General features: G+C 42.7%; 1 protein-coding gene across 6 annotated transcripts in view; it reads left to right on the top strand.

Annotated features, from left to right (window-relative positions):
- NRP1 (neuropilin 1) overlaps positions 1 to 23,496 on the top strand; it is a 138,927-nt gene that overhangs the window by 65,919 nt on the left and 49,512 nt on the right. For all 6 annotated transcript variants that reach the window (XM_073801607.1, XM_033852409.2, XM_033852406.2 and 3 more), the window contains exons 6-7: positions 1,829 to 1,984; positions 3,996 to 4,162. In XM_073801607.1, coding sequence (XP_073657708.1) covers positions 1,829 to 1,984; positions 3,996 to 4,162 — 323 coding nt within the window. The remainder of the gene's footprint in view (positions 1 to 1,828; positions 1,985 to 3,995; positions 4,163 to 23,496) is intronic.

Here is a 23,496-nt window from a genome sequence, read left to right on the forward strand (position 1 = left end):
AAAGCAGTGAGAGTTTCATCTGAGATGCTGTCTTTTGCCAACTGGGAAACCTGATATCATGACCTTTCCCCTCATTCTGCAGAGCCACTGTCCACGACCACGTGGTACCTATGTATCCGTCCTCTAAATGGGCAGACACCTTGTCCTCTTCGTAATAAAGCAGTTGACACACACAGACATTTGGGTGCTAGAGAGTGAGGGGTGACAGTAGAGAGAGAAATTGGTCACATCCATTACTTTGAGCACGTGGAGAAGTTATCAGCTATTCAAACTCATCATTTTACGCTAACTCAAATAGTAAACCACTTTAGCTTAGTTTCTTTCTTTTCTTTCCTTTTATTTTTTGAAGAGGGTTGGCCAAGAACTGAAAACCTGTTAGCCCAGGATCCAAGCACTCTAAAAAGCAGGGCGCTCAGATAGCCACCTGCCAGGAACTCAGCTAGCATGTGGGGCTCCAGGGAGGCCAGTTCGCATGGGGTTCACTTTCTCGATCACACCTGAAGCTTCACCCAGCTCTCACCAGCTGCCTTCGCCTTCTGCATCCAAGCAGCACACACCGGCCTGGGAACCCCACCTCCCTGCCGAAGGCCCATCCCTCCAGAGAAAGGTCCACCTACTGTGCCTCCTTGAACACAGCAATAACTCTTAGTTGAAAGGCACAGAACCACGGATTTCTTGGAGGGGAAAATGGTCCACACCAGATTGTCCTTCAAAGCCCAAACCATCTGGTGTGTTTTTACCATATGTGCAATAAAAAAAAATCTAGAGAAAAGGGGTTTTTTTTTTTTTTTTTTTTTGTCTTGCTGCTGATCTGGACAGGGAAATGGAAAGATTTTCCAAGCCCAGGGGGCTTCCACACTGTCTATAATGCAACTTACAGTTGCTAATTGCCACGGTTGGTCTAAAAGCACTTCAACAAAGGGACGGCCAGTATAAGCCAAATAACGACTTGACTTGATCGCCAGTCAGTGTTCCCAGCCTTCTTCTGCCTCAGTTACTACCTGTTTCCTGGTGTGCAGTCAAATGGCTGCTTTGCGTCATCTCTTCGTCCCTGGACACAAGTGCAATGCAGTCACCTCTCTAAGGTTTGGGAGATAAAAAACTGAGAAGTCAGAAAGACTCATTTTCTTTTGTTTTGATTACAATTTGCTATTATGTGTAAGTTATTGGTATCTATAATTTCTAAATTTTTTAATTGTTACAATTATGAATTAGTCTTCAGATACAGCCCTGATTAGGACATAATCTACTCTCCTTTGTCTAATTCTGTGGTGTTTGTCATAACGAGGCTCCAGGACTGAAAGATGGAAAGAGGAAGGGGGTGGGGGTCACCCAGGGCTGGGTCGGACCTTGGTACTGCTCTGGTGCCAGGACTGGTTTCCAGAACATTCCCCAGGATCCCCTCCTAGGGCGGGGGCATTGAGGACAGATGACTCCAAGAGCCCCCTGTGGGTGATCACAAGCTGGCTAGAGTTCCTGGGCGCCGGACCGTGTGCACCGTGCGGTCCTGGAGATGAATGCCAGGGTGCACTTGACAGCCCAAATCTCCTTTGCAATCGAAGCAAGATTTTCGATTTTGTTCCTGAAAACAGTCCTGCTCACTGGGGAATGTGGTTATGCCTGTAATTGCCCTTCAGAGCACACTTGAAAACCCTCTCCGCAAACCCGATCCAATATGTTCACTGCAAAACAATTAGCTAGCGAAGACTTGCTTGGAGAAAGAAAACACTTCCGGGTTCCACTGGGACCCATGTTCACAAATGGTTCTGCTGGCATCTGCTGCAGAAGAAAAGGTATTTTTACGGTCTCTGCGTTTCCTCCTCTGCAGTTGGTCCCCACATTGGGCGTTACTGTGGGCAGAAAACACCAGGTCGAATCCACTCCTCATCCGGCATCCTGTCCATGGTTTTCTACACGGACAGCGCCATAGCCAAAGAAGGCTTCTCGGCAAACTACACCGTCTCGCAAAGCAGTGTTTCAGAAGGTCAGTATTTACGCCTCTTGCAAAGCCCTGCGGTAAATAGTCGCTATTATTCCTCCTCACACACCTGTGGCCCTGTGAACACTACAGATGTGTTCCGTGAGTTGGAGTGCCCCATGTTTCTTTTTCTCTTTTAAATGGTTTATATGAATATCAATGGGAAGAGCTCTTTGGGGTGCTTTCTTAAAACTATGTGCGAGAAGGCTGCGTGTAAGCTTCTGAAATTATGGGAGAAAAAGTGGGAAACGGCAAAACTGTGGCTGGAAACAATGAAATATGGCCAGACCGCCTACCTGGTACCCTCCAGTGTGTATTGGGCTGAGAGCCAGGAAAGGACAGGCATCGATCCTGGATGAGAAAACCAGTCAGCATCAGTGGAGTTCATCGACAGGCAGGCAGGTGGAATGGATGGTGCGTGGTGGTTTGATTTGGGGAGACCCTGGTGGAAGCTGTTTTTGTTTTTCTTATGTGAATGAAAGCGGATATTCACATAAAAGAAGCATGTTTTAACTTCTGCTATAACTTTCCATAAAAGAAAAAAAAGTAATATGTTTTTTGTATCTTCTTAAAATACACGACTAGGGCTTCCCTGGTGGCGCAGTGGTTGAGAGTCTGCCTGCCGATGCAGGGGACGTGGGTTTGTGCCCCGGTCCGGGAAGATCCCACATGCCGTGGAGCGGCTGGGCCCGTGAGCCATGGCCACTGAGCCTGCGCGTCCGGAGCCTGTGCTTTGCAACGGGAGAGGCCACAACAGTGAGAGGCCCGCGTACCGCAAAAAAAGAAAAAAAATACACGACTAAGTTGATGTGGTCTCCAGCTCTTTTAAGAGCCCGAGGGAAAAAAACCTGAAAAAACAATGAATAATTTTGTGTTTTATCAGTTTTAGCTGCCAGGTTGTAACGTAGCACAGGGAAAAGGCAGGGGAGTTAGGAGACCTGTTCTACAGATATGCTTGTATCTTTTCTACCAGATCTTACTGGAAAACAAAAAGGCCAATTAAACTTCAAAATCTTATCTTTACTTAATTTATTTGGTTAATCCATTCATGTATTTTGGTGCCATTTTATATTCCAAATAACAAACCTAAGCTTAAAAGTAGAAAACCAGTGAAAGAAAACCTTTTATGCCACAAAACCTTATTAATTATGATAGAAAATTCAGAAAATGTGGAAATTGGGTTAGTTGAAGTTTTTCTGGATGGTTGAGAATCTTCTTTTTAATCTCTAAAGTTTTTTTTGCACTTTGGTACTTTACATTTTCCTAAAATTGATTATTCACTTCCCAGTATCATAGTTCACATTTCATTGTTTGCTGAGTATATGAGGCCCAATGGAATATATGTTTTCATGATTCATGGTCATCGTTGTGAATATTACTATTTATGCTGTAAAACTGTGGTGCTCTTTGGGACCCTATGATACTGCACTTTACCCTGATGGATACTGTTGTGTTTTAATAAAATAAACCAACGGTGTTAACAACTATGGCCAGTCCAGGGCAGGGACATAACAAAGGCGGAGGCCTGGGTGCCAATTGCAAGGACTCTGAAAGATGGAGAGTTAAAGTCTACTTAGCCCACCAAATACGGGCTATAAATGGACAAAGGGTCTTTTTCACTTTTATTAGATCTTAGAGGAAATAGTACAGTTTTATTTAAATGTAACTCTTGATGTGTATGCATATGACATATCTGCATACATTCAACTTTGAAAATAAATCTGAATTTCCATCATTTCCTAAAAACTTTCTAATAGTATTTATATCAACCTAAGCCCTGTTGGAAAAATAATCAACTGTGAGATCTTCATAGCCTTGCTTTTCAGAATTCTTGCCATGAAAATGCACGTATCGGTGCTACAATCCAATAAGTCCCTCGTTGTCATCTTTTGTAAGACTGTGTGAACATCGAAAAGACCGTTTTAGTTTTCCAGATCAAAAAAGGAAATATGCATCCTAGGTCCCCTTCGTTTTGATGACTTAGGGTCATTTTTTTTTTTTTTTTTTTCCCCTTCAGACTTCAAGTGTATGGAAGCTCTGGGCATGGAATCCGGAGAGATTCACTCTGACCAGATCACAGCTTCTTCCCAGTACAGCACCAACTGGTCTGCCGAACGTTCCCGCCTCCACTATCCTGAGAATGGGTGGACCCCTGGAGAGGATTCCTACAAAGAGTGGATCCAGGTATGTGGCTTATACTTGGCACACTCAGGGTGGAAGATTTGGGTCATCTAAAATGGTTGTTGGAAAAAAAAGCAACGCCATGACTAATGCCTTCCAACGAGAAGGACAGGGACCACCACCGAGTGTAATCACTTTGCAGAATTCACAGGATCAGAGAAAAGCAGGCCTAGATGACCTCCCTGAAAACCCCTTATCTTCTCAGATACTTACATATGACTCTTACAGAATCTGAGCACAGATGTCTCACTTGGGTAACAACTGAAAGATCTGAGGGTTTTTTTTTTCCACAGTAGCCATACATTTTCCATGGATGTGCGTCCTTCGTTAACAGATTTTTATTTCCTTAATGAAATATATTACCTGTACTTCGAGGTGTGCCTGAAGTCGTTGTTTTGTAAGGTGTGTTGTTGGTTTGTTTGCTCAGGGTAGGAGAAGAGCAGAACGGGCTTGAGGTTCCCTTCCCCACGCTGGTCCAAGTAGCGCGTGCCCGAGAAGTGGTTTAGTTGAAGGTATTGGTCTCTGTGGATTACGCACAGGTGCAGACGTATGAAATGTACACGTCTCTGTCCTTAAGAGTGATGTCGGTTCTGCTCTCCCCACTTTGCTCTAATATTCCCCTCCCTGCCTTCACCCTTCCGCTCCCCGCAGGCTCCCCTCCTCTGCACCTCCGCCCGGACTCATCTCCAGCTCATCCCTGGCACCACTCCCAAAGCCTAAACTTGCCCAGCCTTGATGTCTGGATACTCCCACCCAAGGCCTGATGTTCATGTTCTTGACTTTTTCACCCACTGTCAAATGAAACATCATATCTGGCCGTGTGGGTTAAACTGTGGGCAGATTATCCAATGTTATTTGCTGAAGGATCCAGATTTCCTCTTCAGGAGAGTAGGCAGAGCCTGTCCTGCACTAATTGCGAGATATATAAAAATGACTAATTCCCAGGGAGAGTTTCTAAGCAAGAAAATATACCAGGATGATTAATCCCCTACTTTCTACATCTATGCCTGTTTCAGTCTGTTGAGCACAAATACCAGATTTTGTTTTACTTTGGAAAGGTCAATATTAGTTTAACATACACTTAAAGTGAAATGGCCTATTTCAGAAGGCTGAACTCACACTAACCTCGAAATGATAACACTGAGAAATGTGTAGAGGGTGAGAAAAGAAGAGGCTTTTACCTTGGGTGGGATTGCTGAATCCAGCTCTAGATTAAGTCAGAAATGAAATGAACTTGTCTGCGTCAAAATAGCTCTTGGAGACTTGTGTTTCCACATCCCCACACCAACCAGCAGTTCCATGTGATTGACAGACGTGCCTCTAGAGAGAAGCTTATGTTTTGCAGTGCTAAGCATGTTTGCATGGTAATGTCGTTGTATTCTCGGCAGGGTGGAGAACACTCAATAATTTAGGGATGTTAGTCTTGCAAGAGTTCAGAAAATGCAACGGTAGCAATTCTTCTGGGCAAGGAATTCTGTGTCAGTAGATGCGTGGAGACAACAGGCTCTCACAAAGCATTTGTCAGCGGGACAGGGTTTACATCACTCTCAGGAGTTGGGCACCATTTGAGATGGCCCCAGAAGAAAAATCTCAAATAGTCCAACTCTTTCTATCAAAGTATGGTCGGAATAAGCTAAGTAACCCAAACCCCCCAGACAAGAAGGTTTCCTTTTTGCTCATGCCACCCCCTATCTCTGGCCGGCAGGGGGTCTGTCCCACGTTTTCTCACACCAGGACCTAGTTGGAGGGAGCGGCCGTCATCCGAAACCTGTCACCAAGGCAGAGGGAGGAAGGGAGTGTGGCCAGGCATGCTGACCCATGAGGCTCCGTTGAGGAGCATGACACCAAGTTCATTGGCAAAGCACATCCCACGGCTGTCCACGCTTAACTTCCAAGGGGCAGCAATTCCACACATGCTGGAGGGAGGACAGCACAAATGGCACTTGTGCCATTCATGGGATAGTCGCCATGTATCGAGTATTTCTTGTGTGTCCCAACTCTGCTGAGTACTTGACTCATGTTTATTCAATCCTCAGAGCAGTCCTGTGACAGAGGTTCAGTTATCCTTTTTTGCTTTTTTTTTTTTTTTTTTGCGGTATGCGGGCCTCTCACTGTTGTGGCCTCTCCCGTTGCGGAGCACAGGCTCCGGACACGCAGGCTCAGCAGCCATGGCTCACGGGCCCAGCCGCTCCGCGGCATATGGGATCTTCCCGGACCGGGGCATGAACCCGTGTCCCCTGCATCGCCAGGCGGACTCTCAACCACTGCGCCACCAGGGAAGCCCTATCCTTATTTTTAAAATGAGGACCCTGAGGTTTGGAGATATGAGTAAATGCCCAAGGTCACAGGCTTGGAAGCAAGTCTGTTGGACTCCAACACCTGCTTCTTTACTCTTCGATGTGCTTTATCTTTATCACTAATTCCTATATATTCAGGTGTATCTTGTGAAGTATCCGTCCGCAACCCTTTATGCTTTTCCTCGTGCTGAGAGGCCTCACACCAGGATGAGCGGGGGCTTCCTGCTTCTAAACCAAGAATGGGGAGCCCTTACTCCTCGGCCCCTCTGGGAGGTGGATGTCAGAGGAGCTCAGCGTCAGTTCACCTTGAGGGAAAATGATCTTTTTCTTCTGCGGGATCTCAGCGGGCTCATTTCCACGCTAGTTGCATCTGTGTACTTGGTGGGAGGTCTTAACATCCACCCATCACCTAATTATGAATAATTTCATGTGCTTCCAGCTTTTCTGAAACTCCTTGGACGTGGCGGGCTTGTTTTCATTGGATAGATGTTTTATAAGTTAACCCATAAGCACAGCATAAGGGAGGCTGAGGGCGGGAGGTACATACCTCCCATCACAGGACCATTTATTTGTACTTGACAGTCCTATTTGTATGCACATCAGAATGCGGATGGCATTTGTTTTCTTTTTCGGCTTTGTCACATTTTGCATGAAATATACCCCACCAAACATGGTGCTGTAGCAACAAGGACAAACACTTGCATGTGTTAAATTAATAAGGCAGCCCTGGAAACTGACTCTCCCTCAAGACAGGAACAGTCTTTGGTTCAATTGTTTTCTCTAGGAAATTACCGAGTGACATAAAAAACAATGCATCGTTAACCGCCGGTGTGGATGTCCTCCATGGTGCTTCCTGTGGGATCTGTTGTCTGGCAAAAAGCTTAAGAACCAGGGCAAGAAGCCCTTTAGTGAGGAGAAGCATGAAGGGAAGTCCCGGCTTGGACATTTCCACGTGGTCACATCCTGTTCTAAAGGCCACTTCATATCCTGACAAGCGAAAACCTCCTACTTGTCAATTGCAGAGTTAGTCACCCTGTGAGATTTGCCCACATTCTTCAGAGTATTCCATTCTGTTCCGTGTCCTAGAACTGCTGATCTTATTACTCATTTCATCTTTATCTTCTTTTTGTTTCTGGTTAAATAATCAAGGATTCTAAGGAAAGACTCAGTGTATCGTTGGCGCTATAAAAATTCTTAATTTTCAAGCACATTATTAGATCCCAAGCCATTAACATCATTGACACTGAATTTCTTTTCCTATAAAATGAAGGTGACGTAGCCTTCTCCATTCAAGCTCTGGCAGTCTACGAGACTGTGGATCTCAGAAAAGAGCAGGCTCGGATTTTTCTTTTCAGATCTGCAAACTAAGTGTGTAGAATGTGTCTGATCAGAAAACGTGTTCTCCTAAATCCTGGTGTAGCCATTCACACACAAAGCAGAATTTAATTCGTTAATTATTTCAATGTTTTATTAATGATAGTGTTCACTGCACTGTAAACAGATTTATCCTTCTAGCCTTAATTAAAGCTCTTGGGAGTGCTTTCCTCAAAACAACTGTGACTTTGCCCTGATTAGAATGCCAGGAGACAAGAGAAAAAAAAAGTCAAAAGACATAATGCCTGGATGGGATATGAACTTTGTTGATCCAAAGAAATAAAAATGGCACTAGGGACTAATCGATTACTACAGCCTCTAGTGACTTTAGAAATAGAATTACTTGACAAACCAACTCAGGCTGAAACTCTGCTCATCTCCAAATTTGGTAATATTGTCTTTTGTGGGAAAAATTAAAAATTGGTGCTAGATTATTCATGCCTTCTCTTATTCCAGAGGAGCAGAAAGCAGTTGGCTTCTAAACCACATCCTGTTTGGTTTGGTCCATCAGCCCTATGATGGATTAATCCCACAGAAGAGAGTAATCTCCAAGAAGACCCTCTGTAGCTGTAAGAATACATCAGCAAGCCCCTTCTCTGTTCACTACATTTTCTGGTAGAAATATTCATTTTGAGGGATGAGAAGAAGGAAAGTTCCAGAAGAGAGGAGCTCACGCTAACCTTCTGCGGAGGCTTGTTTCAGTGTTTTCCTTTTGCTTTACATGCATTTCCCTTTGATAATATTGCACATTTCCTAACTGAAGGAACTTTGAAAGCAGACACCAGTAACCAAAGGCCTTGGTGTAAGGAGTTGGGCTGAACTGAGTCAAAACACAGCCCCCCCCCCCCCCACATACACACTCTCTCTCTCTCTCTCTCTCTCTCTCTCTCTCTCTCAGGGTTCACTTACTCACAGCCACAGCTGCAGGGTTGAAGAAAGTAGGTGCCCTCATTCAAACTGCTCAAATCCAAGTGGCCCTGGGTTGATTTGAGGATTTTAAAATTCATTGTAAGACATGTTCTAACAACAAAACCTTATGTTTCTATAGCATTTTCCCTTTATAAAAGCCCCTTTTCATACACATCCCATTTTAGTCTTAGAGTGTAGGTAGGTTAAGTGGACCAGAGGTTCTTTATCTGCATCTTCCTATGAGAAGGCTAAAGCCCAGAGAGGTTAGATAGTTCATCAAGTCCTGATTTGGGGAAAAGCTGCAACTTGTGGGGAAAGTCAGCCTCACAGGGCCTAAGGGGACTTCTTTCCTCAGACTTGGGACCTGAGTCACTGGGCACTGGGAGAACCGGAGGGCGGGAGGCGAGTCACAGCTCGGGGTCAGATCTGAACCAGGCCCGAGCAGCTGGCCTTTGCAGAGCTCTTTGGCCATTGGAATTGTGAGTTTTTCACCTCCTGCTCTGTCAAATGCAGTAAGCCGGGCAGATACTCTCACGCCAGCTAAACTGGGCAAAGCGAAAATCCTGGCGAGGTCTTAAGACCTCATGAGTCACAGAGGAAACGGTCCTTCCTCTCGCCAGGTTCCCAGCCCCCAAGCCCCAAGGTCTGCCCTGTAGTCCAGGGGGTCCTTCAAGGTTTACTACCCACAGGTGCCTGCACATCCACCCAGGGGTGTGAGCTGTTGCTACCAGCAACCTCCGAATCTCACTTGCAGCTTGCGGAGAATGGAGACAAAAGATCATTTAAAGGCATGGACCTGATTTCAAGAGCTAAGAAGGGGGGCTTCCCTGGTGGCGCAGTGGTTGAGAGTCCGCCTGCCGATGCAGGGGACACGGGTTCGTGCCCCGGGCCAGGAAGATCCCACATGCCGCGAAGCAGCTGGGCCCGTGAGCTATGGCCACTGAGCCTGCGGGTCCGGAGTCTGTGCTCCGCAACGGGAGGGGCCATGACAGTGAGAGGCCCACGTACCAAAAAAAAAAGAGCTAAGAAGGGGCTAGCTGGACATCATTTACGTGCCAAATGGGATGAAATAACTCATGAATTGGAAATGTTCCGTCTGACACACAGTATTGTTACACATTTTTATCGCATGGGAGAAGTGAGTGTTTCTTACTCGATTAGAAGAATTTGTTATCTGAAACCCTACTTTTTTTCTTCAAAGTGAGGGTTTCCCCAAATTGAAAGTAGAAGCTGATGTAATTTATCTTAAAACTTTTAAATGTCATTTATTTTCACAAATTTCGTATCTCATTTTCTTTCCTTCTCAACTCTCTTGGACAAATCTTTCATTCTCTTATATGAATGTGTTGAGTGTGGAACAGGGATCTCCTATGAAATAGGTTGTGATTTTTCATACAGTTTCTAGTTTCTAGTAGGTTTATAATCTGTGTTCAAAATCGGTTCTATCTGATGAATTGAAGTAATCCAGAACATGTATGGAGGCAAGTTATCCTGACCGTAAACACTCTGTGCTTACAGACCAGACACTTCGAGGATGGGGGGGCATTTTCTCATTCAGATCATTAGCAAATTACTGAAATTGCAATAAAATGCTTTATAAATGTGTGACGAGAGAACGGACGAAAATAGCTCACTGGGTTACCCAAATGTGGAATGATGCATGTAAAATATAATGTTGGCAAATTTAGGGAAAATACAGCTGTTCCAATGAATGTTTATTCCCCAGGTGTGCTCTGTGTGTGTTTTGCAATTAACATTAACTTGCTACTTTAGCTGAAACATTGATCTGGAAGGGAGATAATTTGCTTTTTTTTTCCTTTTTAAAAATTTTATTATTTATTTATTTTTGGCTGTGTTGGGTCTTCGTTGCTGCACGCGGGCTTTCTCTAGTTGCTGCGAGCGGGGGCTACTCTTGGTTGTGGTGCGCAGGCTTCTCATTGTGGTGGCTTCTCTTGTTGCGGAGCACGGGCTCTAGACGCGCAGGCTTCAGCAGTTGTGGCACACGGGCTCAGTAGTTGTGGCACACGGGCTTAGTTGCTCCGTGGCACGTGGGAATCTTCCTGGACCAGGGCTCGAACCCGTGTCCCCTGCATTGGCAGGCGGATTCCCAACCACTGCGCCACCAGGGAAGTCCCGACAATTTGCTTTTTAAAAAAGTAGCCCAGGTGAGACTTTGGTTATCTTACCCTAGTTCTGCATTGACTTACACTTCATGCACAAAATAAATGCTTTACCTCTGACCCTTCATGTATCACAGGACTGTTATCTCTAACTAGGTTTCCACCCAGGAAGCCCATGTTCCAAAATTTACTGTCTCCTGAGGAACTTTGCCTAATGCTTTCTCTGGTACCTTACCTTGGTGTTTCACATTAGAGGAAGTCATTTGAAGGAAATATGTGTTTATAGGGACAGATGAAATTCAGAGCTTTTTGTTGTTTTTGAAGGAAGATGTGATTGGGGGAAACAGAATGTACATGTGACATAATTATTTAGACATTTTTAGCTGTTGTTTTGTCAGATAGAACATAGCAAGATAATTTTAACCATTTTGGTCAAGTTGAACACTTAATTCAATTTTAAAAATCAGTCAAAGGATTTTACTAGTTAGTATTTCATGTCAACACACTTTAAAGAAAATGTATGACATTTAAAGAAGCCTCTGATTTTTATGATGAAGCGTCACTGGGAAGAGAGTGTTGAAAGAACGACAGGTGTTTGGGTAGAATTACACTTAAAATAAGTTAGTTTGTAGAGCATGAAATTTCCTTTTTTTTTTTTTTGTGGTACGCAGGCCTCTCACTGCTGTGGCCTCTCCCGTTGCAGAGCACAGGCTCCGGATGCGCAGGCTCAGCGGCCATGGCTCACGGGCCCAGCCGCTCCGCGGCATGTGGGATCTTCCCGGACCGGGGCACGAACCCGCATCCCCTGCATCGGCAGGCGGACTCTCAACCACTGTGCCACCAGGGAAGCCCCAGAGCATGAACATTTCTTTTTGCTGTTGTGGTTTCTTATTGTTTTATGGCAGTGTCTATTTGGAACCAACATTCATAGTTAAATTCTAGAGGAGAGGTTTTTATATTTCTTTCCAGAATATCTTGACTTTAAGAGTAAGATTAAACATAGGTACAAACATCCTTTTGTCTAAATTCCTTATTGTTCATGTGTTCAGAGGGATTAAGTTATTTGCAAGACCACAGGGCCAGTTACTGACAGACCCGGGCTGGAATCTCAGTATCCTGGCCACCACTTCTTTGCTCCCACTCAGTTGTAACAGTATGAGGACGTGAATTTGGATCCTCTCAGAAGATTGTGTCTGAAGACCAAGCAGGCACGTTTAAATCCCAGTATATCCTGCTTAGCTGCTGATTGGTAAATGATGTCTAGTAAATTGAACAGTCGCTGCAGAAGCTTTAATTTAAACAAATGATTGGACTTTGTCTGGAGCAGGGGTTCTGCGTCTGGACACTCCTGACATTTTAGATTGGATAATTCTTTGTTGTGGGGCTGTCTTGTGTGTTGTAGGATGTTTAGCAGCATTCTTGACCTCCAGCTACTAGAAGCCAGTAACATACACACACACACACACACACACACACACACACACACACACCCTCAATCAAAACGACAACCAAAAACGACGTCCCCAGGAGTTGCCAAATGTCCTGTTTGGGGGCAAAATCATCCCCAGTTGTAAACCACTGGTATAGAAGATGCGCAAAATCCTAATCAAGTCATTTTCAAAATAATCAGACTGATCAGAATTTTGAAAGAAAAAGTAGCTGGTTGCTTGGCTGGTTTCTGTCACTTTTCCACCGTTTACTGTAGATATTTGAACAGAGTCGTAGTTCTTTTGTTTTCGAAAAATACAGATGCATCTGTTTACCTGATGCAGGAAAACAGCATCATAAACCTGCCTGCTTATTTATCTTAAGCTTCACTACTTTTAGCTGTTAAAAGTGGACGGGGGCTTCCCTGGTGGCGCAGTGGTTGAGAGTCCGCCTGCCGATGCAGGGGATGCGGGTTCGTGCCCCGGTCCGGGAAGGTCCCACATGCCGCGGAGCGGCTGGGCCCGTGAGCCATGGCCGCTGAGCCTGCGCGTCCGGAGCCTGTGCTCCGCAACGGGAGAGGCCACACACACAAAAAAAAGTGGACTGTTTTTAGCTAAATAAATACAGATGTTATTTTAGAGTACTGCACGATTGGGTCTCAAAATGCACTGATAAGAATGGGATTAAGAAAAGGAAACACAAGGATAAAATCACCAGTCATCACTGACAAGATTTAGGAAACATAAGACTGAAATGAGCTCTTCCACAACTGTATGTTGTGTGTCCCTGACCTTGACTTACCTGTTTTAGTTTTTCTGCAGTATGTAAATAAACAGTTCTTTTTTTTTTTTAACTTCAGATGCAATCAAGAGTAAGGAACTGTGTTTGAAAACCTGTCTATTGCTTTATTAACTTATCTTTTCATGGGAAACATACTATTAAGTTTCCAATTCTGTAACCTAAACAACAACACATTAGAAGCCATCAATTACCATCCAGTTTCATATCTGTGGACCAATAGGAAGGCAAGGTTGATGGTTTCACATCTGTTTTAGGTGAAAGGCTGTTCCTGTCTGTGGTATTTAAAATTTAAAGAACTTCTGTTATTATACAATTGGGAATCCTTGGGGAGTAAAATGTTAATGAAATCCATAACGGGCACAGACTTTATGATAGCAGTTTTAAGAAATTCCTTTGGTGGGGTTTGTTGATTTCTGCCCTGGCGGTAATAACTATGTTTTACAGAGTGCGTTAATGTTCACGTCTAGGGGCGATGGCTACGTCTATGCAGCATGTAATGTAGCACACAAACTCCTAAGCTCTAAATAACTTTCATATCAGAATTTGAAAGCCCCAGAGCAAAACAATGTGTGTTCTTCAGAAGTGGCAGAACCCACAGTTGGAAACTTTTCAAGCACCTCCACAGCAAACTTCTCCAAAAGAAAGGCCCACCCTGGAAATCTCAAAGCCGGGATGCAAATGGATATTCTGTGCCCTCGTATATTTCTCATTTAATGCACCATTTGAAAGGTCCACATCCAAATGGCAATTTTGATCCACATGAAAATCGCAGTTTTGGATGCTGACCCGAAACAGAGACACGCACAAACACGCATACGTATTTCCTTTCTCCACCGCAAGCCCCCAGCCTTCATATTTCATTCAATTCTACGTTCAAATAACGAGAGGAAAGTAGATTAAATTAAAAATGCTCTATAAATCCCAATAGTAATAAACTGCATTACGCTTTTATATTTCCAACTATCGAACAGAGTAAGCAGTTGAGACTAATTGCACATGTTATGACTAATGTGCAATTAGAATAATCACATATGAACTTGTACAAGTGACTTGTACATTTTTTTTTCCAGCTCTTTTTGCCTCCACGGGTTAAAAACACATTCATGGCCTTCCTTTAATTGCCTTCCTTCAGAAGAATGAAGTCTTAATTTTACCAAGGTTTTATTTTTCTTACAATCCCAGCGCTTTAAACTTCTAACTACATTTTCTGGATTTAGCAGAAAAATAAATAAGCTTCTTTATTCTTCTAGCAAGCCTGAGACGGCAATAGATAGAATTCTTCAGGGGATGGGTGATTGGACCTGACAGCTTCTGAAATCCTTTCAAGCATTTAAGATTCTGTGATTCTATTAAAAATAAATTTACTCTATCAGCTGGTACCATGGGCTTGCTTAAAAGAAAATATAAATATGTGAAGCATAGCTCGAATTCGTTTTAAATAGTACTGATAATCATATCAGGCAACACATAGCAAAAAAAAATTTTTTTTTTTTAATTAAAAAGATTTTCTTTCCTTAGATCAAGTAATTGTTTAGGTCGGCTTCACCCTGAAGCTTATCTGAGGATTTCACATAGAAACCTCTCTAGCGGGGCTGTTTTGCTTGATTCTTTTGTGCTAGTTCAGGGGGAAGTGCAGCTCACTAGGGGAGATAAGATGAAGTCTGGGCAGTTCATCTTTCATGTCTCTCTAATCTTTGACGGAAGTATCTGAAAGGCAAAGGCTTACCCACCATTCCAGGCTGTTCACACCTTAAAGTCTAGCCAATACTCCGTCTTTTTTCTTTCCTTAAGAAGACAAATACCACATGCAATTCGGAGCATGTTATAGGCCATCATACTAATGCAGAAAAGTGGAGGGGAAAAAAGCAGCACCAGGGATACAGCTTAAGAAGAAAGTCATCACGGCGATCTTCATGCGTGTCTGACTCGATGTGTTTACTTAGGGCTAAAGCTGACAAAGACAGACCCCCATCTCCAAAGAGAAAGACCGAGACCCAGGTAGATGCACAGGCTGATGGCTAGAGGTGCAAGAACTTTGACAGAGCCTTAAGTTTGAAGATCCGGAAATTAAAGATAAAATTTCCAGTGGGAAATACTCATGATAATAAACGAAGTTAGCAAATTAAATGAAATATGAAACACTGAACAAATTGTTTTTGATAGTTCAGGAGGCACACAGAGTTCACGGGGAAAAGAGAAAAGAACTTTTTTTTTTTTTAAGTTCCCAGTCTTAAAAAATGAAGACAGAGTATGCAGAGTTTTCCTGGCCTAGTTTTTTAAACATTATTCTGAAAATCCAGACTAGTCACTGCTGTTGTCAACCAGCAACATTTTGTAGCACACACATTATCCTATTTCTGAAGTTTTAACTTATGTTTCCAAATACTGCATTCGTTTATAAGGATACCTTTATTTACAAAGCTCTAATACCAAGATGGTAAGAATTCATTTATTTAACAATCATGTACCACGTGAAGAAAAATCAGTCAATACATTTGTTCATTTAACATATTTCCTCTCAATCAACCACTCGTAAATAAAAGAATCTCATTTACTAAGACAAATGTAGAAGGCATCTTACATGATCTACATCTGGACATTCCTGTCTCTTCTGGAGAGTAGGACAAAAAGGAAAAGCAGACAGGAATAGGTAATTTGGGGTTCAATCTGTAATAGGCTGAAACTGAACTCTTAACAACTTCTGTAATATAATAAATTAGTTCCATTAGTGTAAGAACTTTGCTGTTTTCCAGAAGAGTTTATGGGAACATCTGTTTATCTACCTATCTTTTTTTAAAGTGTCTAGATTTAGAATATTCATGTGTCTCATATAAAATTCATCTCAATTAAAATCTTTTTATCAAAAGATTTTAATTCCATGTAAAATTTATTTATTCCATTTCTTCTTATATACCAGCAGCTTTATTAAAACCACGCAGAGTAATGTGTTCTCAGGCCTGACTTTGCATCTTAAAGTGTAGTGACAAAATGATAGGATTCTTACTGTCCTGGAAACCTGCAAGGTAGCATAAAGAAATGCTTTTTTCCACATTTCCAAATATGGGCCTTAGCTCTATTTTTTCTGCCAGGAAGCCCACCCCGCTACCCCCAACACCACACACACCACAGTATGGCCATGTTCACCAAGAAAACATTTCACCTTGTGTCACCTCCAAGGATGTGGTGAAATAGACGTGTCTGTCCATGTGTTAAGAATGGTTCCAGTGGATAAATGCGAATCACAGCTTCTTCCATTATGTTAAGGACTCCGGGCAGGGATAGGGGAGGAAGAGCATGATCTGTTTCGTGGAACATCTGTGCTTGTTCTCCTGTGCTTTGAAAGTAGACGTGCAGATGCATTTTTCCCATTGTGTGACCTGGACTGAAATGCATGAAATTACTATAGACAGATTTTTTCTTTCAGAGCATTAAAAGAATTTGCAGTTCTGTTCCCTGACAACATTTGGATGGCAAAACAGTGTGTCTTCAGAGCACAAAACATTTCCCCCTCCCTCACCTTGGTTACCCACCTCCATCCATGCAGTTTCCAACTTTCCAGCCCTTTTCCTGCCACGGGCTGGCCTCTGCTTAGTCCGAAACTATAGAACATCCATTGTGAATGGTAATTACAGATGACTCTTTTAGAGAGTAATTCTTTGAAAATGCATTATTTCAAGCGCTTTTCCACCTCCTTTATAAGTCATCTTCAAAAAACAAAAAAATCAGTATACACTTCCTGACTGAATGGTAAGCTTCCAAACAGGGAAAATGCACTTGACCAGATATATTAAATCATGATGTTCATCTCATCTGTTCTCAGGAATGATTGGCATCCCTTCAGAGACCCACTGTTTACACACAATTTCTGACAACCAACTGTACCTAGGTAGCCTGTTCTTTGTCTTCTCCCTTGTCTCCGGGGCAGTGTTTGTTATAACTTTTGGTGGGTGACCGACTTTAATCTCAGTAATCCCGTCAGCTCCTTGCAGGATTTTTAACGCCAAGTAGAGGGGTTTTGTTGGACACCTGCACGTCCAGATTCCCCATCAACACATGAAACTCTCATTAACCTGAGAGGCCCATGTAGATCCCTGAGAAATACATGGAAAGTCAGTGTAAAAGGATGCTGTCAAAGTTTATAGGCCAAGAGCCTGATTTAGACCATTGCCCCCATCTGCAAGTCTTTAGTTTCTAGAAACTCATCCTTGTGTTTGTTTTTGAAACCAAGCTTTTAGAAGGAGGGAGAAAAATTAAAGGCGTGACTTACTGCAAAACTAATAATAAACAAGCCATTTTGTTGGTGCTGAAATAGACAGATGCTGTCTGAGTACAGATGTGTGTTGATCTTGAGTCATTTAGAAATCTCCCCAGTACTGCAGATAATAAAACTTTATGGGGAGCATAGAACAACAGCTTTTGAAACAGAAATAGACCTTACCTGTACCTGTTTAATATTTTCTTGGTCTTTCAGGTTTAAAAATCTCTTTAAACTGCTGATAGATGGAAAGATGTATGTGTCCATAACTGAGGTTCTTGCACCTTGGAAAGGTGTTATGTTGCCTGGCCTCAATGCAGAATTAGTATTACTGCTTCTCCTACTGGGCTGCTTCTCAGAGACCATGAGACAAACACAAAGATCACAAAAGGCCTGAAACCTGCACTCAATTCCCAGCCACACAAAGCTACAGTTCCAACATCGTATGAGGATCATATGTTAATTAGGTGAAAACTTGGAGACCTATAGTTAGACAGTGAAATATTGATGTTGCTAATTTTTCAAAAATACAGAAGTGGTCTGAGAAAAGTCTAAGATACCAGATACAGCCAATCCATAAATACCCTGTGGACGTCATGATCCCAAATAAGTTGGCTGTAAAACAAAAAGATTGAGAAGAGGTTGGAGAGCATGATAGATACGGCAAAAAAGTGATTTAAGCCTTGCTGCCCTTTGAGGTAACTTCTGGGAGGAGGGACGCTTCGTAAGTTAGTGAGAGGTCTTTTGAGAAATAAATAAAAAAGAATCCTTCACGTGGCATGGACCTGGCCAACAAAACTCATCATCCAGCAGACCTTCCCTGTAAGTGGTGAACTTTTCAAAGGACTGGAAATTTTGAGTAGTTTTAATATTTGCAGTTTAAACACCAAGATAAGAATAGTCATATTCCTCAATTAAGAGTACAAGTTTGGGGCTTCCCTGGTGGCGCAGCGGTTGAGAGTCCGCCTGCCGATGCAGGCGACACGGGTTCGTGCCCCGGACCGAGAGGATCCCACATGCCGCGGAGCGGCTGGGCCCGTGAGCCATGGCCGCTGAGCCTGTGCGTCCAGAGCCTGTGCTCCGCAACGGGAGAGGCCATAGCAGTGAGAGGCCCGCGTACCGCAAAAAAATAAAAATAAAAAAAAGAGTACAAGTTTGTTGCTCAAATGCTAACATTGGCTTAACAATGGGTAGCTGGCTTTATCTGGAAGAAAGGAGTTTCAGGTCTTGCCAGCAACGCTGAACTGACAGAGTGTTGAATTTAAACTCGGCAAATGTGTATTGAGCGTTTGCTAAGGATGAGATGCTGCAGGTCGGGCTAGGTGAATTTAAAGTTAAAGAGGGCTCTGTCCCTCTTTCAAACAAGTTACAACAATCTAGCTACTACAGGCAAAACCACACACACACACACACACACACACACACTCCAATTATCCAAATGACTAAGGGAAAAAATATTAGGGTCACATTCTTATGTTTAATGTGTGTACCAATGCATCATTATGACTCTCATAAAACCAGGAAAAATAACTAAATGGGCTATGCATTGGTATTTTTGTTGGAGAGAAGAGGAGACCACGGCTTGGAATGGCTAATTAATTTGCTAAACATACTCCAGGTCGTTCTTTAATATCAAAGCCACAGAGGTGCTCCTGGGGCCTGTGCTTTTTTGCCACCGTGTGCTGCCTGCATCACCCAGGTATCTTTCCCTGTAGCCCTAGAGTTCATTGAGGATATTTAATGCAGCCAGTTCCCTCTATATTGAGATTTATCGTTTACTCGACTTTTTCCCTCACTGACGAGAGGGCAGGAATCTGGTAGCCTTCCCTCTCTTGCACCCAAGTATCTAGCACTTATTTGTGTGATAAAAGAAGAATCTCCAGCCACCAGCTTCCCTCCACAGTGCAAGGGATATTAGACACGGAAATACCCACCACCGGAAGCTCATGATCTCAACTCATGGCCCTCTCTTTAATTGTTTGAGGAGCAAACAGTGTGATTTCGACAGCAGTGTGGACTCCTCAAGAAAACATGCAGTTTTGATGCCATTTCATTGAGATGTTTTCTTTCAAACGTTGATATAAATCGAGGGTAGGGCTGGACAGTGTGCCCTGAGAGTCAGGAGAGAGGTATCTGGCTCACGCAGACTGAGGGTTAGGTCTTATTCCCAGGAATGCTTGGATTCTCAGAGGCAGTGAAAGCACACATTTTAGCAGAATTAGCTCAGCAGTGCAGTGCATGGTCATGAGCTGAAAGTTTAATTACAAATAAGATTGCATGGTCTCTCTGTCACCAGCCCAGCACTTCCTGGCCTGGACCCATGGATCCCATGAAGGCCTCTGCAAAGGGGGATGTGTGCTGGGGGCTAGGGGTGGGGAGGACACTTTTCCCTGCTCTCTAAAGGACTTTTGCCAAGAGATACTAGACAGAAGGAGAATGTTCATCATATCAGATATTTTGAAATGCAGGAAATTGGCTGGGATTTTTTTTTCCTGTTCCTTCTGCCTTTAACTCATCAACCCTGACCCCTTCCACAGCCAAAATCTTATCCTATCCTATGAGGTCCAGTTTGAATGATTCAAATGACCTCTTTTCCATAAAGCCTGAACTTTCCCCTTGTGCATGTAATCGTCTTCTGGACCTCACAGCGCCTCATCTGTGGGCACGGTGGCCCTTCTTCTTTTCAGTCTGGTATTATCATTTTTCTCTGCATAGGCCTGCTTCCTTCCCGAGCCTGGCATACCATATATATCTATTGAATTTAATGGATTAAATGGTTTTATCTGAACCCTTGGCATCCTTCGGTTTACTTTAATTTCACACTTTCAGTTTAAGCGTCTACAATGCGTGAAGCACCATTATTGGGCTTTAAGACACATCCGTGTGGGCATGCACCCTGGCTCCGTGCATCGGTTTACAGTTTGCCCGAAATGTTTTTAATCATAAAAGCAAGAATAATAAATGCTTTATCTGCATGATACAGTCCTACTGAAATTATGTGTGGAGGTCATAAATTCTTCTGTTACGTTTTAAAATGGTTGTCATCCAGACCACCCTTTAGTCATTCTTCCATTACTGCGCCCCCTTTGTTTTAGCAGAGACAGACATCAGAAGCAGAGATCCGTTCACACAGTCTGCTTGATCTCACAGGATGTTGATCAATGCAGAGCAATTCCTGCCCATTAAGCCTTCTAACTAGGAGAATGCTCCCCTAGTTTTCATGAGTATTACAATAAACAGTTAATGGATGGAACCGAGAGTTACAGCAGAAGAGCCTAAGCCAGCCTGTGTCCTCCATGCAGGAGATGCTTGCTAAATCTTTGCTGACTGAATCTTCTAGCAAGAGCCCATGGTACAATGGTCCTATAGGCATTTGACTAGTTCTACATCATGTTTATGCATATCTGAGGCTGGTTACAATTTTTTTTAAAACTGTAGCATATTTATTTTTCTTTCTTAAGACATTTCCACTATGCGATTTTTACTACAGAGTTTGTAGGTTAAATTCTTAACCAGGTTTCTAGGGATTACATTTGTTCTGTTCTGAGTACTTATCCTCTTTCCAGATCAAAGTATTAGGCTCAGGTTTTCAATTTAGTGTAACTTACAAATAAGTATTCAAAAAATTTTAATAAAAATATTAAGTCCCTGAATCTTTTACCGCCCAGTAAGAACTCCTACGTATCTAAGTTGGAAGAGGGGACCATCTAAGTGTCATCCTCCTGACTGAGCTGTTAAAGTTTCTGAGGTCCCCATCTGCCAGTGAACATGGTGTTGAAGTAATGAAGGTTCTTCATTTTAAAGAAAAACAGAGTTTTCAGGTTGGCGTATGTCTTAAAAATGTACAACAATCTTTGCCAAAGCCTAGGCATTCGGTCAGCCTTTCTCTTTAACTCTACATAGAACTTTCCAATTGTCTTTGATGCTGATTACTTGTATCGCAGAGTCTATAGGAACCCCCATACGATCTCATTTTCTCCTCCTTTGTTATCAGAATACATTGTGTCCTGGTGTCCAGATTTTACAGGTTTATTGAGTAAGAGAGGAACTCAAATGGAATATTTGTTTTCTCTGAACACAATTATATCTGTTCTAGAAAATATAGAAGGGAAAAAGAAGCCCTCAGATTTTGCATGGAATATGTGAAGACCCCTCCCATATTTCTCTTAAATTGATGTCATCAGTGAAGCTGAGCGTTTTCCGGTGGGTGTCACAGTCCTGTTGCCCTGCTCTCAAAGGTCTTTGAAATGCTGCATCAGACACCCTGAGGAGATGTGGACCCGCCGTGCTCTCCTCCCAGAACAGTGTCCTCCTCTTCAAGTTCCATCTTCGTGGTTTCCACGTGGGAGTGATTTGGGTAGCTGGGTTCTGGAAATGTCTCTAGTTGAGATGCTGATATTAACCTGCAGTACGGAGTCCCTTTCCTTTCCTCCTGCTGATGCCACTTGCCCGTTCTAACAACTTCAAGAGATCTTACTCTTCAGAAAGAACCACATGGCACTCCAGTTCCAAGAACATATCAGAATTAAATATTTCTTCTTTAATTTGTTGCTCCTGGTTTATGCCAAAAAATATTAATGTGAGAATGAAAGGATATGCCAACATCCAAAGGCAGTGGAGCCCCACAGCATAATCTCCTTTATCAGCCAAAGGAGACAGAGGTCAGCCCTTGTTTGAGGACTTCATTTGTCTTGTGCTTTCCTTGTTCTTTTGCGCGAAGTACAGTGGCATCAGGGAAGCCAGGCTTTGCGCTGCATCTGGGCTGCACAGCCTTATCTAGTGTTATTCTAGCTGGTTGACTCAGGTCTTCGGAAAGGAAAATTCATCAGTTCATTCACTTGGGATTGTTTTACTATCAGCACAGGCTTTGTTGCAACCAGTAGTTTGCTTCCACCCAGGAAAATGCTTTCCTTTATGGAAAAAAAAATTAATTCAAGCAATTAAGACGAGAAGAGAAAATTGGTGAGGTTCTCCCTGCACTGCACTTTTCTTGCTCTTGGATATTTGTATTCTTTACCAGAATTTTTAAATCTTTTCTCATTATTTTTTGCTAAAAATGATCTGTCACCACTGTCTTGTTTTTCAACAGCATGAGTGACTCATTTGCAAAATTTGGCTTTCCAGTAGTCAATGTAAACGTTAAACGGCGTGAAAGTAATCATAAATGGTTTCATATTCTCGATAATTATACAAATATGTAATTTCCAGAAAGAATAACTCTAAGATTTAATTTTTGTTCACTAAGAAATTCTAAATTACCTTTTGATAATTGTGCTTTTTAAGATAGGAATTGAGGAAGAGCATGGGTGTAGTGGCATATACATGGGCCACCAGTCTGATCGGGGGTAAGTCCTGGCTTAATCACTGACAAGTTACGTGACTCTGAGCAAGGTTCACACATCACTTTGTTCCTCAGTTCCTTGTATGATTGTTAAGAGTTGAAAAGGTAATGTATATAAATTTAGCCCTTAATAAAATGTCTGACACATAGGGGTTGCCTTATGAATTTTCTATATATAATAGTAATTTTAGCCATCCATGTTTTTTCTATGTAATACAGTAATCATGAAAAATACATAAAGAGAGAATTATGTCACCAACTATAAAATGGTTGTATTCCTACTGGCAACTATAAGAAGTCCAAGATCCTAAGTCAAGGAACATGATGATCAGGTGCTGTGAATTAAGCCCCCAGATCCTGGAACAGCACGATGTTCAGATGCTTAGGCGTTATCAGAAAGCACGTGTGTTATCTAAGGAAATGAGACAATTGCTTAAAAATATTTTCTTTAGCTTGTAGTGTCTAGTGATGAATTAAACAGCTCTTTGAGTCATCAGAGATGCTCTAAAAAGAATCCGACACACTCCACCTCCCCCCACCAAGAAAGTATTTTTCCTGTTTTTAATCAGACTCCAGTTCTTTGTCCTTTATTTTTTCAGGCTCTTGTACTGACCTGTCTTGGGAATGTTAAAAGCCTGGAAACACTCCCTTGTCAATGCTTGCTCCATGGGCAGTATTTTATTGAGCAAGACAGATTTTTCATTTTAGAAATGAGACTTTGCACATTACGACGTTACCAATAGCTAGTTGTGTATTATTATAGGAAGCGATGATGTCTATTTCATGGCTGGCAGGCTGCATGCTGGTATTTA

Source organism: Tursiops truncatus, chromosome 2, assembly GCF_011762595.2.
Source record: "Tursiops truncatus isolate mTurTru1 chromosome 2, mTurTru1.mat.Y, whole genome shotgun sequence".
Taxonomy (NCBI): domain Eukaryota; kingdom Metazoa; phylum Chordata; class Mammalia; order Artiodactyla; family Delphinidae; genus Tursiops; species Tursiops truncatus.